Genomic DNA, 17,797 nt, shown 5'->3' with positions numbered 1-17,797 from the left:
ACTGTAGATGGGCTCTAATAGGAAAAGTTAGTGGATCTGAGTAAGATTTCAACATTGAATAAGGCAGCTTGCATTTAACCTGCAGTTAAAACAGCATTTTCAAGGCATTCATAAATGTTCATATCCCAACTATCAGTGGGAACAGATGCATATTGAGCAAAGATATGCCTATATGATTTCAACCTTTTATTACATCATTTTGAGTATTGTAGCTAGCAATAGTGCTTATCTCTCTTCTGGACTAATCTCATGAATAAGTCAGTGTGTAATCACACTGCAACTCTGAGTTCAGTATAATGTCCAGCCTGTATTTTTGTAATTCTATATAATTTATGTGGCAATTGAGTATTTTTGAATTTAATGCTAAACACCATTAAAAATATATTTCAAACTTAATTTTAATGCTATCAGAATCTGTTCAAATTTCTTTCCATTGAAGTTATTTTAACCCTCAAAATTCTGACCTTTTCAGAGTGCTAAAAAAATAAAAATGCTTTTTAGTAGGGGTGCATCCAGAATCCATAGTTTAGTTTGTAGATTAGTTTTAGAATCCATTTTTAGTTTTGAAAATAAGAGTATTTAAAATACTTTTTCCCTGGATAAAACAGAATATATAAAGTTGCATCTTGTTTGGTTTTTTTAAGTTTTTAACTTAGTAAAATGTTGGCCTGTGTGTTCCTTTCCCTTGTTTTGCATATATTTTGTAATGCAAATAATGTATGTGTAAGTCTGTGCCAGTATATGTTATAACGAAATATATCATATGCTGATCCATAGGAAAACATTGAGAGCCATGCACGCCCATTGATTTTTTGTGCAAAGGTTCCATTTACTTCTCTATTCACATAGGATTGATGTGGCTCTTGAGCCATATGTCGTGGTTCTTAAGCAGTAGAAAAGGATGTTATAGAATTGAATTTCTGTTAAAAAGATATTTGCAAGAGTCTTGTGGGCTGAGGCATTTGGACTGGGAATCAGGAGATTTAGATTCAGTTCCAGCTTTGCTACAGACCCCTGTGTGGCTTATGGCAAGTCCCTTGATCTTTCTGTGCCTCAGTTCCCTGCCCATATAGTGTGGATGGTTCCCTGCTCCTAGAATGTCTTGTCTGTTTACTTTGTAGGCTCTTTGGTGCAGAGACTTTTCCTTTGCTGCATGTAGTGCAGCATCTAGCGCAATGGGACCAGCTCTCCTTTGCAGTCCAGGTGCTGCAGTAAGAAAAGTGAGACATAACGGAAGTGTTAAGGGTGAGAATAGTCTTGCTTGGGGGTTTTTGCATTATTTTTTCAATCATTTTGAGATCCATGCATAGTTTTTAATAACTACATCAAATCCATCCGAGAAGTCTAGAACGAGTTCATTCACTAAACTTTCACCATTAGAAAGCGGCATTCAAAATTGATTAGAAAACAAGTATAGCGTATGTGGTGATTTTCAATGTAATCCATCATAGATGTGGTGTTCACACACATTGGCAAAACGGTACAGCCCAGTCTGATCAAAAACGATGGCTTAATAGTAAGGAATATATTGGCTTGGTGGACTGCATTGGAGAGCCATTATACTTGGTTCAGTCATTGCATCAGTCTCTGCTTTTCATGATCACTGTATTCATGCCAGACTGTAAGAAAATATAAACATTCAGATGAAACCAATTTGAAAACCTCCAGAATGAGGGGAGGTTAATTTACCACTAAAAGGCAGTGTGTTGTAAAGGAGTGAGACTGGTGTTGGGAGACAGGAACACCTGAGTTATAATCCAAGCTCAACCACCAACTTCTTGTATGGACATGGAAAATCATTTCACCTCTCTGCCTTGCCTGAGTTTCCCTGGCTGCAGATTGGAGATAATGATACTTACCTCCCTCAGACAGGTGTGAGGATTCATTCCCTACCTGCCGAAAGCACTGTACATACATTAACATGCTGTAGTAATGCCAAGTAATACTAACTTCAGCAAAGTTAAATGTGTCCCCCAAAAACTAAAAAAGACTTGTCAAATCCCAGCACAGAACTGACCACTACCATTTTAATTTAGGTCATTTTTCTCTAAATTATAGCAGTTCTCTCAATGCTTTGCCAGTCTCCCACTATCCCCCGAACACTATGGCAAAAGTGCAATACAACTGAGTACAGAAAAGTATTTTTTAAAAGTGGATTCTAAATTTGTAAGGCCAAATACCTGATTTTCAGAAGTGCTGAGCACCTACACTTTTAGTGCAAGTTGCGGGTGCATAAGGCCTCTGAAATCAGGCCCAAAGAGTCTGCACCCTCAGAAGGACAGATTGATATATACAAATAACACTGTTACATATAAATCAGACAAATAAGCAAATCATGAGTGATACATCTTCCAGCCTAGTTAGAAGTGTAATTTGCATACCCAAAACTGAGTGTTGTGGGTGCCAAGTTTTGGAGACACAAAATTAAAGGCCAATGTGTGGCACTGAACGTTTATGTCCCATGGAGCTCAGTTTTGTCCCATGGGTGCATGTTTTTTCTTGTTTGCTTTTTAATAAAAAGAAAAGAGCAGATAACATTAAAATATGGAATAACTTTTGTGCACTCTCCGAGGGCAGCACAACCTTTAAATGATAACCGGCTTAATCTGCAGCAAGGGATATTTAGGGTAGATGTGAGGAAAAACTTTCTAATTCTAAGGGTAGGTAAACTCTGGAAAAGGGTTCCAAGGGAGGTTGTGGAATCCCCATCATTGGAGGTTTTTAAGAACAGGTTGGACAATCCCTTGTCAGAACTGGTCTAGGTTTACTTGGTCCTGCCTCAGTGCAGGGGGCTGGACTTGATGATCTCTCAAGGTCCCTTCCAGCCCCATATTTCTATGATTCTAGGATACAGTGCTCTTTGTGTTTTGGCAGAAATGTGGGTCTGGACCTGGCTGAGACTTCTATATGTGCTCTGCTCCTGGGAACAATGTGTCTCCATTTTACTTGTCTCTTCATTTTGGCTGCCCAGCGTAGAACAAGTCTCCTGAGCATAGCTTTATATTTTCTTGGATTATATATTCAATGAAGATTATCCGTACTGTGTCTGTCAGATTAAAAAAAAAAAAGTACATGGATGAGTGTCATCCATTCTTTGGTTTATGGATTCAAAATTCTTCAGAGAGTGTTACAAATCCAGATGACATCCTTGGAGTTTGCTTTTGGATCTCTTCTTTTGCTAAAAGTATGTAAAATCACATGCAGCCAGGTCTACTGCAGCAGGTAAGGTATGCAGGGAATCCATTCCTGATCCACATTTCAGATGGTATGACTAATGGCACCCACATTGAGTATTGTAATCGTCATGCCCAGGCATGTCAGACATATGGGGTATGCCTACACCTCAGGAAAAGACCTGTGGTCAGCCAACTCGGGCTTGTGGAAATTGGGCTGCAGGGCTACAACATTGCAGTGCAGAAGCTCAGGCTGGAGCCTGGGCTCTGAGACCCTCCGTGGTCCAGTCCGAGAATGTACACTGCTGTTTTATAGCCAGGCAGCCGAAGTCAGCTGGCCAGGCTCTGAGACTCGGTGCCTCTAGTTGTTTATTGCAATGTAGACGTACCCATGCAAAGCAGAAAGTTAAAACTGAGAGATGGGAGATCTAGGTTCTGATCCTGGCTCTGCCACAGGCTTCCTATGTCACTTTGGGCCACTCAATGCAACGCACATTTACCTGATAAGAGAGCTGTAGGGCTTGATTCATTAGGGTTTGTGAAGCTCTTGGAGACCCTCACATTATAGAAGTGCCTGTTTGTTTTGGAGGATGGCTGCTGGAGCTACAACCCTAAACACATGGAGTATTCTGCTCTTTGGAAAAGTGTCCATCTCTGACATCAGACTGGAGCTGACAAAAATGAGCACAGAGATTGTGAGATTGTCCCCTGTATCCATCCTCCGGAGGCTAGATTCACAAAGGGGATTTAGGTTCAGCATTGCATCGCCTAATGAATAGGCGCACTGCTGCCTAATGGAATCCACAGCCCCAAGTTCGGCATCAAAGCTCTCTGAACAATGTATAGGGAGAGTCAGGCACCTAAGAGAGGGAGCCACAAAAGGCAGCAAGCTAAGCGGGGAGGTGCCTAAGCTAGCCAATAGGAAATGCTGAGGAGAGCAGTGGGACTTAGGCACCTATTTCTGCTTAGGATTCACAGCCGTGAACCCTCTCCTGGAGTTAGGTGCCTAAGTCCTTTCTTGGGCCAGAAAAAGAGAGAGAGAGAGTGGGAGTGATCCCTTAGCCCAGGAGTTAGGTCACTCACCTTGGATGTGGGCCCAGTTCAAGTCCTTGCTCCCATGACTATCTAATTATTTTTTAAAAGTGGAACAGTTTCACCAGGGAGCTCTCCGGAGAGGTGGGAGCCCTTGGTTCAAAAATCCCTGCTCCACAGCAGGCAGAGTGGGAATTTGAACCTAGGTCTCCCACAACCTGGGTGAGTGCTGTAACCACTGGGCTACAGGCTATAAGAGCACCACCATCATCTCCTCCTCCTCCAGCATTTCATGCGGTGCTCGATCTGTTCGGCTTAATGCTTAATGGATCGGGCCCTACAGGCAAGATAGGCAGAGGAACATCTAATTTGAGGATCTCGCTGGGACTTAGGTGCTGGTCATCAGGTCTGAGGAAGCTATGTGTAGGATTACTGGCAGAAACTCAGGCATCATGGGAATTCGGGTACCTGCAAGTCAGCTTGCAGCTGAGCATGGGTTTTGTGTAGCAGTTAGGTGCCTAAATCCCTTTGTGGGTCTATCCCAAAGAGTTTTACTGAGGCTACGTACACCTTACCTCCAGCTTACGTCTGTATAAGTTAGGATGCTGTCGACACCATGAGCGAAAAAGCCACCCCCCTGAGCGCTATAAGTTACACTGGCCTAAGTGCTGGTGTGGACGGCGCTATATTGGCAGGAGAGCTTCTCCCACGGGCATAGGTACCGCCACTCGCAGGGGCTGGGGCCATTAAATCGATGGGAGAGCGCTCTCCCATCAGCGTAGAGGGTCTGCACTAGCAGTTGCATTGGTCCCGCTGCCCCACTGTAAATTCTGCAGCGTAGCCATAGCCTCAGTCTGCTCTTACAAACCATTACTGCTGGGACCTCAGTGTCTTCCCATGGCATACTCGTTTACAACCTCACTTTGACAGCTTCCCCTTTTTTGAAGGTTTCTGGTTTCAGTCATTTTCCCTTAGTTGACTCATTGCCTTGAAGGTAGAAAAGCAGGGGGCGCTCTTTGAAAAGCAATATCTACCAGTATGCAGCTCACCTGCCCTTCTTGTTCATCTGTTTCTGATACCTGAATGGATCAGTTATATAAAATTATATATCCACAGACCTGAAGCTAGGACCTTTAACAACGGGTTGTTGTCAAACTTGTTACATACTTAGACCTATCAACTGTGATATAGTGCCCCGTTAGCCTGAAAACACGTTCCAACTATCACGCAAACTCACTGTATAGCATTCAAATATATGGAAAATATTTCTGACATTAGATGGCACCTTAGAGTTCATATTCCCACTGTTTTGCCACAATCACCCACAAAAAAGAAGACAAAACGTATGAAGAATTACCTGCTTCATAGTCTTTAGATATGTCATTAGCTGGTGAAGGGGTTAAATAGAGCTTATTTATATTTGAAGAGGAGAGGTCAATCAATATGTTTAGGTGCCTGGAGGTATAAAGAGGTTTTGTCAGATTTCAATCACAGCAAGCTATAAGGAAGTTCTTTGTCAATGTAGCTTTTAATTCACCGCAGATACGGTTTTACTGACATTTGCTGAGCAGCTTGTTTCAGCTAAAATAAATGGATCAAGCTTCAGAGCAACTGATTACTGCAAGGTCAGACAGCAATATCAGTAATTTTAGAATATTGTTTATGGTATAGAGGGAGGGTGCGAGTGTGTGGAAGAGAGAGAGTGACAGAGATCTTACATTGGTAGTAGATGGAGAACTAATCCAGAAGATTAGTTTTTCCTACTGTCACAAGATTAGATAACATTAATTTGTCTTTGGTAGAAGTATTCCACAAAGAGAACATTAGCAGCAGTTTTGATTTTGGGGACCTGAGTATTGCAGTCATTTTCATCTTGAATTACTTGTCTAGATAGATAGATATGGTCTTCTGATTTCATGTCACTTCCCTATTCGGGATCAGCTGTCATGAAAATTGGTCTCTCTGAGGTCTGCACCTATCCGGTCCAGATACCAAGTCGTTTGGCCTTCCCCTTCAGTGTCTTCTATCCATGATCATTGTGTGTATATGAAGATATTCTTAAAATTATTTTTCCACTTACAATGATTAGATTCATTATAATTAAAGTATTAATTTTTATTTTATTTTATTTTAATTTATTTTTTTCAAGCTATCAGAGATACTCGATACTAAATAGATGTCATTGCTGTGGAGTGCTAACATGCATCATTGTTCTAAGTCTGCTCTAGTTGTTCTACAGTAAAATGGGAGGGGGGAAAAGAAAGAAAAATAGAAACATGCAAATATCTAGTTTTTCACCAAAAACAAGTGCTCTCTCCTGTCTTTCCATCAAATACAATATTCATGTTGGCACTGTAGAATTCAGAGGATACTTGGCAGACTGGAACTCTGCAGCTGCAGACAGCTAGACGTCCTGTATATAGATTTATAAATGGATTTTTGGGGTTAGGGGAATGCTTCATTGATGCCCCCTCATATTAATTCTTAAATGTATGATAACTGAATGTTGTAATATGTTTTTTTAAGACTTCAGAACATTTTAGAGACCAAGAAATATATAGGAAGTTCCATAATAGGCAGTTACATATTATATAACTGTACAAACTGAACTTAAAGTACCAGTAGACCAAAGCTGTCCACATGCCATACTGTGAATGTTCTTACTTGCCTGCAACATAATAACTGACTGGATTTTGTCAAGGAGCTATACAGCTTTAAGAGTAATCCATTAGCACAATTACTGTGTTAAAAATTGTAAAACTGCATTTAATTTTTTTTTGAAGTTTTAAACTTTTAACATTTTTGAAGGGTTTGTTTGGTATCGTGATGACAGGATAAACAAAAAGTAATTAACTGTAGTTCACAGCTTCATTATTTAAAATGATACGGCAATGCAGAATGTGTGCATAATTATATGTATGTAATTTTATAGAGAGAGACAGACAGAAATATGTATATGCATATTTTTGTGGTATATGTATGTACACACAATACTGATGGATATTTCATTTTTGCATATTAATGGTATTCTGACATTTACAAAAGGCTCAATACTGTCCTCTAGCACGAACAGCTCTCACGTTAACACGGTTCAGTTTCCACCACTAACTCTGAAACTTGGAGTTGATGAGATGTATATTGAGTATCTAGCAGTAACGATGCCTTCACGTTACTGCCCATTGTTTTTTCTTCACTGGAAGGCTACAAAACTGGTTGTAGCTCGCCTCAATGGAGATTTCAAGTCTACTGTGTGTGTGTGTCTGAAGAAGTGCTCTGTGTAGCTTAAAAGCTTGTCTTTTTCAGCAGCAGAAGTTGATGCAATAAAAGATATTACCTCACCCACCTTGTCTGTGTAAAAGGAAACACTTGCCCTGTGGAGATGCCTATATCTAGATTACCCTACTAAAGGTTACTGAAATATAGACTTGTCTTATAGGACATGAAGTTGGATAGAAATGTTAATTATTAATATGTTGTTCAAGGTGATCTTTCTTGTATGCAGGCAGAGTACACTACTCTAAATGTGCGTTTATGTTCATATATATTTATCCCAGTGTTCAGTGGGTGGGTTCTTAATCCCCACTGCGCAATCTGCACATTTACAGGTTTTCTCCGTGCACATAAAATACTAAAAATCTTTTCATCCTAGCACAGCATCTGAATGCTGTTACAGTTACTTCAGAAGACCGTTATTTAGAACTGCAAGATCTACTCAGGGTAGGGAAGCAACAATGTTCCCAAATTTCAGCCGAGTTTATAAGTGAATCTTCTGCACCATTTCAACTGATCTGTGGTTTATTTATAAGATTACAATAAAACCCAAGATTGAATTCTCCACCTGATTCAGTGTCTTATTGATTGAATCTTTTTAGACTCATCTCTGATTTAACAGAGTATTTTTATTAAAGCCAGGCATACAAACATCAATTATCCAAAGCTGCATCTAATTTCCTTCAACATTTTTTTTCTCCTTTAGCTGCCAATGGATTAGGAGAACTGATTAGAATTCAACTTGAAAACTGAAAAGCAGATACTTAAATGAGAAATTCTGCATTAGGAATTAAAATATATGTATTGGGCATAAAATCCTCTTCCTTATCTTTAGTAATGTTAACACACTTGCTTAAGTTGATTTATCACATGCCTGGTACAACGTCCCCAAATTAGGAACATATTTTAGAAAAGACAGAGAAGCGTCTCTTGTATGCACCACTGTTGTAGTACAAAATTACAGTATATTTTAATGGTAAGAAACTTTGAAGTAGACGTGACAGCAAATGAAGACAAACATAGGGATGGATTTTCAGCAGCCGGCCTCAACTTTATTAAACTTAACATACGGGAAGAGGGCTACCCACCCTATCATGCATTTTAAGAGGTTCCAGTGCAGGGCTTCTACCATATAACCCATAACTCAGGGTAGACCCTCCTCAGCCTACCCCCAGGACTCAGCTCACTTTTCTGAGTTCTACCACCACCGTGCAGCGAGGGGGATAGACGGTGCTAAAAGGGAGAACCTGAGCCCATGAAGTCTTCCCCTATCCCATAAGCACAAGGCCCAATCAGTAAAATTCCAGGTCTTTTACTTCTGGGGACTGTTCGTTTTATCCTTTTAACAACATTGGAAACTGGCCACGAATTGCAACAAACTAAAACCCTTACGAAATACGATCACTAATGATTAAATCCTATTCTTATGTAACTTAACTATGCCTCCAGCATGAGTGAGGAAGGCAAAAAAAACTCCTGGGCCTCTGCCAATTTGGTCCCTATGGGAAGAAAAAATTCCTGCTCCCAAAACAGGTGATTGGTCAGACCTGGAGCATCCGCAGAACGCAGCTCTGAGATTACCAGTATTGGGTGAGGAGGATGGGGCTGCTGGAATGGTCAGAAAGAGGCTCCACATGGCCCAGGCTAGGGTTTTAAGTCAATGAAGGGGGAGGGCAAGGAATCAATCAGCTCCCTTCCTTCCTGATGAAATGAAATGAAATGAAATGAAAACAAGACTATGTGCATGAAAAATGCATGCATTTAGCAAATTGAAAGATGTCATTAAATAAAAATATTGACACACATATCTGAACCATGTGGAGAAGAGAAAAGTGATTTGAAGTGAATTAGGAGTATATATTGGTGTAATGAGGAGATTATTCCTTTCCTTATGTCATCTTGTATACTGCAGATGATGAAGTACCATACATAACACTACATACATAGCTAGTTATTGCTAGTGTAGATACAGTACTTAAGTGTAGCAGCTGTTGTCTTGTATATTGAATTATGGTACCTAACTTCTGTTTTATTAATTTAGATGGAATACATGGGTCAAAGGTGTTCACGTGACCTAGTCACTGTCCAACATTAAAGAGTGTTAAACAAGGTGTATAAAGAGATCTAAGCCTGCTTAGTACCATGGTGCAGAAACACCATAAGAATCATCTTTAACCTTTTATTAAAGATACAGAAATGAAGGATTCTGTTAAAGCATTTGAAATGTAAAGTATTAAGTAAGGCTTTCATTTTAACAACATCCCTTGTTCCCTTTCCCTTTAGCTGTGAAGTTTTAGACGGAAAAAAACCCTTATTTGACAGTCACTTAGATGATATCAAAGATGGTTATAACTGTCCTTTTGGGTAAAAGAGAAGAAATTAGTTGAGATTCACTGGAGCTGCTGCTGCTGTTAAAGTCCAATCCTGTTTCTTCTCAGGTGATGGTTGGGATTCACCTGCACCTGGGAAGGATCGCAATGTCATTGGATCCTCTCTCTGGCCTGACTAGGTCAGGACATCTCTTAGGATCAGGATGATGAAAGTTAAGAGTCCCAGGAAACAGTGGGAATGGCAGCCATGATGGTGAAGCTCACTCCAGTAGCCTCCGTCTGTTCTTCTGTCCTTTCTCCCCCCAAAGTCTCTTTGTTTTAAGCACCCAGAAAGGGAATGATGGGTGGAATAGCCCATCCTCTCTTAATTTTGTCAGGCCTAATATCTGACACATCAATTCTGATTCATTTATTTCCGGTTCCACATCTCCTGTTTTTTACCAAGCACGATTTTGACTCAGTCCTTGAATCATACTGGTATGGCCTTTGGTTGTTTTGACTTATTTAATCTCTCTGTCTGGTTCTCTTGCATCTGTTTATAACATTCGTTTTTGAAAGTCACTTGACCTACTTTCCATCAATTTTTGTTGTTATAGATTATTGTAACCTCTTACGAACTTTCATATACTTTTTATAATTGAGCTCACGGTTAGGATAAATTTGTCAGCCCAATTATCACAACGCTTCTCCAGAAGAAATTCAGATATTGGAGTTTACACATTATTAATGTGCAGAGTACTTTAGAAAACACATAGATGAGCCAGGATGCTACCCAGAGAAGCTAGCAAATCTAAACTGCATGACTCTAGACGTGCAAACACTGAGAGGATGAGGAAAGAAGTAGGGCCCGATAGTATCCTAGTAGATCAATAATGGAAGGCTAGGGGAAAGAAGTAGCTTTTAATACGAAATCTGAGAGGAGAGACAGAGGATACTTAGTGCATGGACAGATGGAGACTGTTCCAGACATACAGGGCTGCATGAAGAAACACTTGGAGATGAGAACAGGAGAAGTGATGAGAAACATTAATGAGATGGTACCATTGCCTTCTTAATTATATTAAAATTCTGCTTAGGTTAGAGTTCCTTTGTATACTATGAATACTGCATGTGCTTGTAATAACCAGTGTTTTTGCAATCTGAGATCCACCAAAGGATACTAATGAAACAATTCCTGGTAGTAAGGGAAGTGTTAATTGTTGTTGTTTTGTTTTTTAAACGGATGTCTCAAGGATAGAAATAATGCTAACAGTGGCAAGCCTTCAGTCTCGGTATATGAGATTGCAATCACAGGAGCTAATTATAATGTTTTGCCTGCAATGACATCTTAAACCCAGTTGCTCAGAAACATGAACGTGCATGACTGCAGGAAATTTATTTGGTGACAGCATAAACTTGACTGTGTCGAGCTGGGCAAAATGTTCATTTGGGATACATCTATGCAGCAAATTAAGGTGTGATTGTAGCATGGATAGGCCTACCTATGCTAGCTTTAATCTAGCTAACATAGGTAACAATAGCAGTGTAGACATGGTGGCACAGAATTCAGGAAGGGCTAGTAACCCAAATATGTAGCTAGGGTCCCTGATGGGCTTGTGTTGGGATGGCTAGAGCCATGAGGAAGGCTGTTACCTGCAGTAGCTAGATTAAAGGGAACTGGACCATGGCTTTTTCTTGCCCCTTCCAGTCCTTGGTGAAATGTTAGCACTGGGTGCAAGACTGCAGCTCTGGAACCACCTTGCTCTTTACCCCCTCTTCATCCCACCGCTACCACCTGCACAAGATCAGGACTCAAATGAACCATGTATGCCAGCTACACTTGGAAGGGGAGAAAATCTTCTCTGGGTGGCCTGTTGGGACAGATACAAATTGCAGTGCATTGGCTGGAAGGGCACCCCTACTTAATGATCAAATAGATAAGTATTATTTTTGGTACCTTACTAAGATAGTCAAATGTTTTACAGAATTATGCCACATGGAACGATGATCTTGTTGCATTAATATATTCATTGTAAACATCAAGTTAGATGGGTCTTATTTTAAAGGTATTTTTCCCAGGGCACGTTACTATGTTAAGTTTTAAAATACGCATTGCACCTTTTGTTTCTTGCTGTCTTTGAATGGCATGATTATAGAAGGGGGCACGAAGAGCATCCACAAATGTCTTGCATGTAATGTAGGATAATTTAATTGACAATTGGGTGCAGGAATTTCAATTCCTCTAAGTTGATGAATAGCCATTTTCTGGAGGTGTCATCAATTAATCTGTTGTAATGAATTCTCTTTATTACCTATGTCGCCTTGTTAATTATAAAGGGTTTTCTTACTCCTATTTATCAAGTCAAGATGCATATATTACCTTTTTATCTGTGCTACTTTTAATATAGAATACATGCAAACTTTTCAGTAAGTATCCACATGCTAAATTTCATTACTAAGAAAATTAGAAGTGCCTGCTACAGAATATAAGAATTGCCATCGTTTTTTCACACACATACAAATATGCACTCTCTCTCTGCCTCTCTCTCTCTCTCTCTCTCTCTCTCACACACACAGTATATTAGTAGCCTTTTGCTTTTTATGGTATGCAGGAAAGATAATGCGTTCTCTTAAAAATATATCCCATTCTGATGTTTCTGAACTGTCTGCACAATATCTAACGCACAGAGGATATTTATCTTTGGTTTGTTTACAAGTCAAGCTTAAAACTTTCATTTACTTTTTATTTTTTACTTATTTTAGGTTTAAAATAAATACTTAAAATGGTCTTCTATTGGCACCATCTCACTGCTCCCTGCAGAAGCATGAAATTCACCCCTTGTGCAGAGGGCCGGCACAAGGTCTATTGCATCACTTGCATGTACCACTATGGGAATGGATTTCTCCCATTTGGGCTGTTGGGCCACAAACCTGTATAACTGTGCCCACTTATTCCAGGAATTAATTGGACTGCGTTAGAAACTGAATCCGTCTGTGCATAATAAAGGTTACAGCCTAGGCAAAGATAAGAACACTGTCTGGCCGCTAAGCCTAAACTTTTTCCAGTGCCCACCTCCAGTAGTCCAGTCTGCAAACTAACGGTTTTTGCAATGTGAATGCCTACCAATGACAATTTAAGCCGAGACCACCAATCAGCTCGTTATAGACAGTACACGCTTTTTTTGACCCAGCAGCAAGTTCTCCTCATGAGTTACACAGGGTGCCGTTTACTGATTTCAGTAGTAGTTGGCATGTGTGTAAAAGGGGAGAATGTCCCCTGGGCTGGGCTTTATACCCCTGTTTAGAAAGTAATGCCTAAAACGGTGACCGTATCATTTTCCCTTTTTTTTTTCTTTTTTTTTTTTGTAGGTTGAAGCAATACTGGTCAACATTTTTGGTGGTATTGTGAACTGTGCCATTATCGCAAATGGCATTACCAAAGCCTGTCGAGAACTTGAACTGAAGGTGCCTCTGGTTGTCAGACTTGAAGGTGAGTGATAAAGGTTTGGGGATAAAGTTGGCTCTCAGCTGCACTCAATTACACCGTGTTCCACTTCAGCTTATTCTGTTCTCCAGGCTCGTGTAAAGGATGCACAAACTAGTTCAGATGCAATAAGAATTGACCCAACTCTTTGCCTGTGTAACTACCTGAAACCAGACTTAGGGTCATACCCTCCAGTCTTTATTCAGTCCTTACTCAGGCAAAACTTGAGTAGGAGCTTTCCCTGAAAAAAGACTGTAGCATTTGCCTCTTCACTAAAGCAGAGGCACGCAAGCTAGAACCCCCTTGGTTTAGAAGAGAGTGAGTTTCTGGCAGGTAATTCTCTTGGAGGAGCCCTGAACTTTGGGATTCATTCATGCAGTCAGTCCAAAATCACCCAAATCCATTGATCTTCAGAGAACATGGCAAAGTTCATCTCTGTTCCCAGGTACTGGGATGGGGATCTGTCATTAAAGTGTTGCCTTTTTCCCTTTCCTGGTTTTGTTTATTTTCGTCTGTTAGTCTGATTGTACTTTTAATATCTGGAAAAGTACCTACAGCCCTAACTAGAGGTTTTATGGTCTTCTGTATAAATCTAAAATACAATAAATGAACTCTTCCCACATATTTCTATAGTTCCTGGCCCCAGATGCAAATGGAAGGGCTGAAATACAATGAGAAAAACTTTACTCATTGTATTTCCAGCCGAAACAGAAAATGTTTTCATGGAAGGGCATATTTGCTGGATGGGTTTGTTTTCCCTTTCCAAATAATTTTTACTGAGCACAGTTATAGTATACACATGTATCCAGACACAGACCAATTATAATGCCATAAGCAAGAATAAAATGAAGAACAATATAAAAGAGATACAATATTATTCTACTTGGATGACCTGTTCTTTCCCAGATCTCCAGCTCAGTTTTTAAAAACACAGCAGCTTTGGGGATGGCAGCTTGAATAAATTCCAGACAAGCTTCTTAACTTTTGAGTTCTCAATCTCTTCCCTCGCTCATCCAGAAATTACAAACTTGATGTGGGTTCTGTTGCCTGTGTTGTGCAGGAGCTCAGACTAGATGATCATAATGGTCCCTTCTGGCCTTAAAGTCAGTGAAGCTTTAAAAAGTCTGGTGGCTCGGCGGTTGCTCGTTTTAATATATTTTTGTTATTTTGCTATCTTAAAAAAAAAGAGTCCCACAACTCCTTCCATCAGTTTCTGAAAAGTCTCCTGAAAGAATTGAGGAAGGAAGATTGGGTTTTTTTGACAATAAGAAGAAAAGTGTTTTGGTTTCCTGCAATCTGTTGAAACCAGCATAACGGTCATGATCAGGACATGGGCAGTCCGACCTAGTGGTTGGAGCAGGAATCAGGAGTCAGGCCAGAGGGCAAACTGAGGTCTGGTGTCTGGAGTCAGGCAGGGTCAGGGTACCAGGAGGTCAGCAGTAGAAGTAGGAAGCAGTGCAAAGCAGGCAGAACCCAGCTGAATGGACAATTACCTGTTTCTGTGCTGGTTTATGTAGAAGCTTTGAACTAATTAGGATGACTAACATTCTGCCTATTGGATTCCAGGACTGGGGTCCTCTGTCAGAGTTCAGCTCCTATGTGACAACAGTTAGCAGGTCACTAGGTGGCAGGCTAGAAGTTAGTAGCTCCGAAGAGCCCTGCGGACCAAGGTTCAAAACCCGAGGTCCCTGACATCAACATTCTTATATTCAAAATCATTTGTTTCTGATAAGCGCATTCGGAAAGACTTCATAACAGGTGTTTTTAAAGGCATTTTCCTCAGTAAAATCAATATTCATGCTATAGTAGGTTATTTTGTCAGCAAGTACATTAGTTTAGCTTAACATAAAAACATGAAAGGCAAGATTACACCTTTGAGTGTCCTACTACGGTTTTCTCTGCATAGGTGTCTCTCTGATAGATCAAAGAATGTGAATAGTTTGTCTGACAGAATATTCATGATCTTGGTCATTCACAAATTTTGTGTGCAAACTGATTCATATTGTATACCAAACTATGACAGGTTTCAGTTGGTCCCCCAAGCCGCTGGGGGGCAGTGGGGAGCTACTGTCTCACTGGCAGCCTTGGTCACACCTTTCTGTCTCTAGGGAATTAGCGGAGGGAGAGGTGCCGGCAAGGGTCTGTAGCGCGCCCCTCAGGCCGGGGGGGAGTACTGGCAAGGGTCAGTGGCGTTGTCGGGATTCTGCTACCCAAAGGTCTGGGGGGAACAGCCAGCAGCCTGGGTCTGTCTCCCTCCCTGGTGCTGCCCTGACTGGGCCAAGGGCCCCACCCTGTGTACTTACTCCAACCCCCCGAAGGGGAGGGGTGGAAAAGGAAGTTTGGTCTGGCTGAGAGGGTGGCTCTTTGCCCTCTGGTTCGGAGGGAAGCCACCCTGGCTCCCTACACAACCTTATAGAGTTACAAGGACATAGTCATACCCAATCATTTAACTGTGCTACAAATACACTTCTTTACAGCATTATGTTAACCATTAAGGACTTTTGCAATGAAGCTTGGTTTTATTCTATTCGTTGCGTTGAGTTTTTTTGTTTTGTTTTTTTTCTGTTTTAATGCCTCATACAGGTTGTGAGGCCACTTCTCTCCCTGTTCGCCACTTTGGGGGGTGGAATCTACTGGGGTGTGTTTTTGCCGACTGCCCAGGTTTGATGGCCTGGTGGCAGAATGTTCTCAGGGAAGAACTCTTGGTTCTGGAATTGATTTGTCAGAGTCTGAGTCTTTGGCCTTGCGGGTTTGATGTAAGGCCCATCTCTTTTTCCTCTGGACGGTGCCTGGAGGGGGGTGACTAATAGGGGTCACCATGTAAAAGTCAGCACTTGCACAGGTTTACCTATAGTGTTGTATCTCAGGTACTTTTCCCTGTATTTACAGTAGGCAGCCCAGGGCTTAGAGCAATCCAGGGTAGAAAATGGAGCGTGGCTGATGAATACACTTGAGCTCTGACCCGTTGGCGTTACTCCTTGCAGAATAGCAGGAAATAGAACGTGTATATAAATAAATAAATTAAATGAAATTTAAAAGAGGGGGGAGGGGAATATTATATTTTTTCTTTCAAATGTTTTCCCCCAAAATTTGAAATTCTATCAAAATTTTGAAAATATTTCAACCACCTGTAGCAGGAACTGCCCCTGCCTTAGAACTGCAGAGCGGCTTGTGCTGTCCATCGGTGTCTTTGCAGTGAAGGATTCCAGGCTTTTTAGAACCCCTCTGGCTTTTCAGGCTCAGTGCGGGTGGGGAAGCAATTGTGTCCTTGCGTATACATCAAGAGCCAGACAATACATTTTAACCAACCAGGCTCATTGTTTTTCTCTTGTACCAAATAAGAGTGTGGCAGGTCACTGGCAGGATGCACCATGTTTCCTGTTAAAGAGATAGGCGGTTGCTATCCAAAATGTGAGTGTTACATGCAGAGCCTTGGGGGCATGGCTCTTGAAGTGGCAGGTTGGCCCTGTGAAACTCCATATCTGAAAAACTTCTTCTCTTCACCTTGACAAAGAAGCTAAGTTTTCACATTCTCTCAGTGTCATTCTGTTGTGCATAGGTCATTTCCCCATGACATCAGGGGATGCCAAAGTTTGTAGCATGCACTCCTTCTATTCTGTGTACTTCCTTGTACCACAGTCATCCCCGCAATATCTGAGCACCTTCCAGCAGTGCATTAAGCAACATGACCATCAGTGGAGGCCCAATACTCTGCCAAATAGGGAGAACCTTAAACACCTCTGAACTGAAGCATAGAAATAGGTTGCCAGGGATTTCATTGAATGATGAAACACTCCCTCGTTCCTAAAGAAAGGCAAACTAACAGAGTAATTTAATGTAGGTGACTCAGAGAGCAAAGGAGGTAGCTAAGAGATAGGAATTAATTTTGTATGTAAAGCCTCAACATTTGATTATTTTTCATGCAACTTTTGTTGTTCGTTTTAGTTTTTTGCTAAGAGCAGCCGTAGTTTTCTTGATTTAATAGCTGTTAGTGAACTGATTTAGGAATTGAAAAGCTATCATGTTTGGAAGAAGGTAATTCACAGTTGTAGTTGTAGGCTGGTTATTACCATTTTCTTTTAAACCATCTAGGGGACACAGGGAAAACTAGGCTGCAATGTTTATGGCCCATCTTAAACTACTGCCTGTCTAATGCATCACATGGGAATTCTTGATGTTTTCGTCTACTTGTAATTTGCAGTCTGTGATCCTGTATGTCTGGACCTTGTGCCATGTTATTTTCATTACCTTTGCCCTCCCCAGGTTCTGGAACACTGCAAAAACTAAAGCAATCCATGGTGTGTGTTAGAGCAACCCTACGTACTGCTCTAACCTGCAGCTGCCTATGGCCTGCCCGGCAGCCCAGAATCTCCCTAGCACTGAATGCTGTAACTCATGATTACGCAGGGGCTTGCAAGCAGGGCTGCCTTGATTGACCCGACACTGCTCCTGCACTGACAGATTTCTTGCCAAAACCCCTTGAGGCTCCTGTATGTGCTCTATACTACCACCTGAACATGGTTTATGAC

General features: G+C 41.0%; 1 protein-coding gene across 3 annotated transcripts in view; it reads left to right on the top strand.

Moving 5' to 3' along the window:
• SUCLG2 (succinate-CoA ligase GDP-forming subunit beta) overlaps positions 1–17,797 on the top strand; it is a 232,409-nt gene that overhangs the window by 202,495 nt on the left and 12,117 nt on the right. The window contains exon 10 of one of the 3 annotated variants that reach the window (XM_077821193.1): positions 13,154–13,274. In XM_077821193.1, the coding sequence (XP_077677319.1) occupies positions 13,154–13,274 (121 nt within the window). Of the gene's footprint in view, positions 1–7,854; positions 7,981–11,492; positions 11,531–13,153; positions 13,275–17,797 lie in introns of those variants that run through there. The other 2 variants (XM_077821194.1, XM_077821195.1) reach the window with 2 other exon arrangements.

This window comes from Eretmochelys imbricata, chromosome 7, assembly GCF_965152235.1.
Source record: "Eretmochelys imbricata isolate rEreImb1 chromosome 7, rEreImb1.hap1, whole genome shotgun sequence".
Lineage (NCBI taxonomy): Eukaryota > Metazoa > Chordata > Testudines > Cheloniidae > Eretmochelys > Eretmochelys imbricata.
The sequence above is the reverse complement of the archived record's forward strand: the minus strand, read 5'-3'. Positions and strand labels throughout refer to the sequence as shown.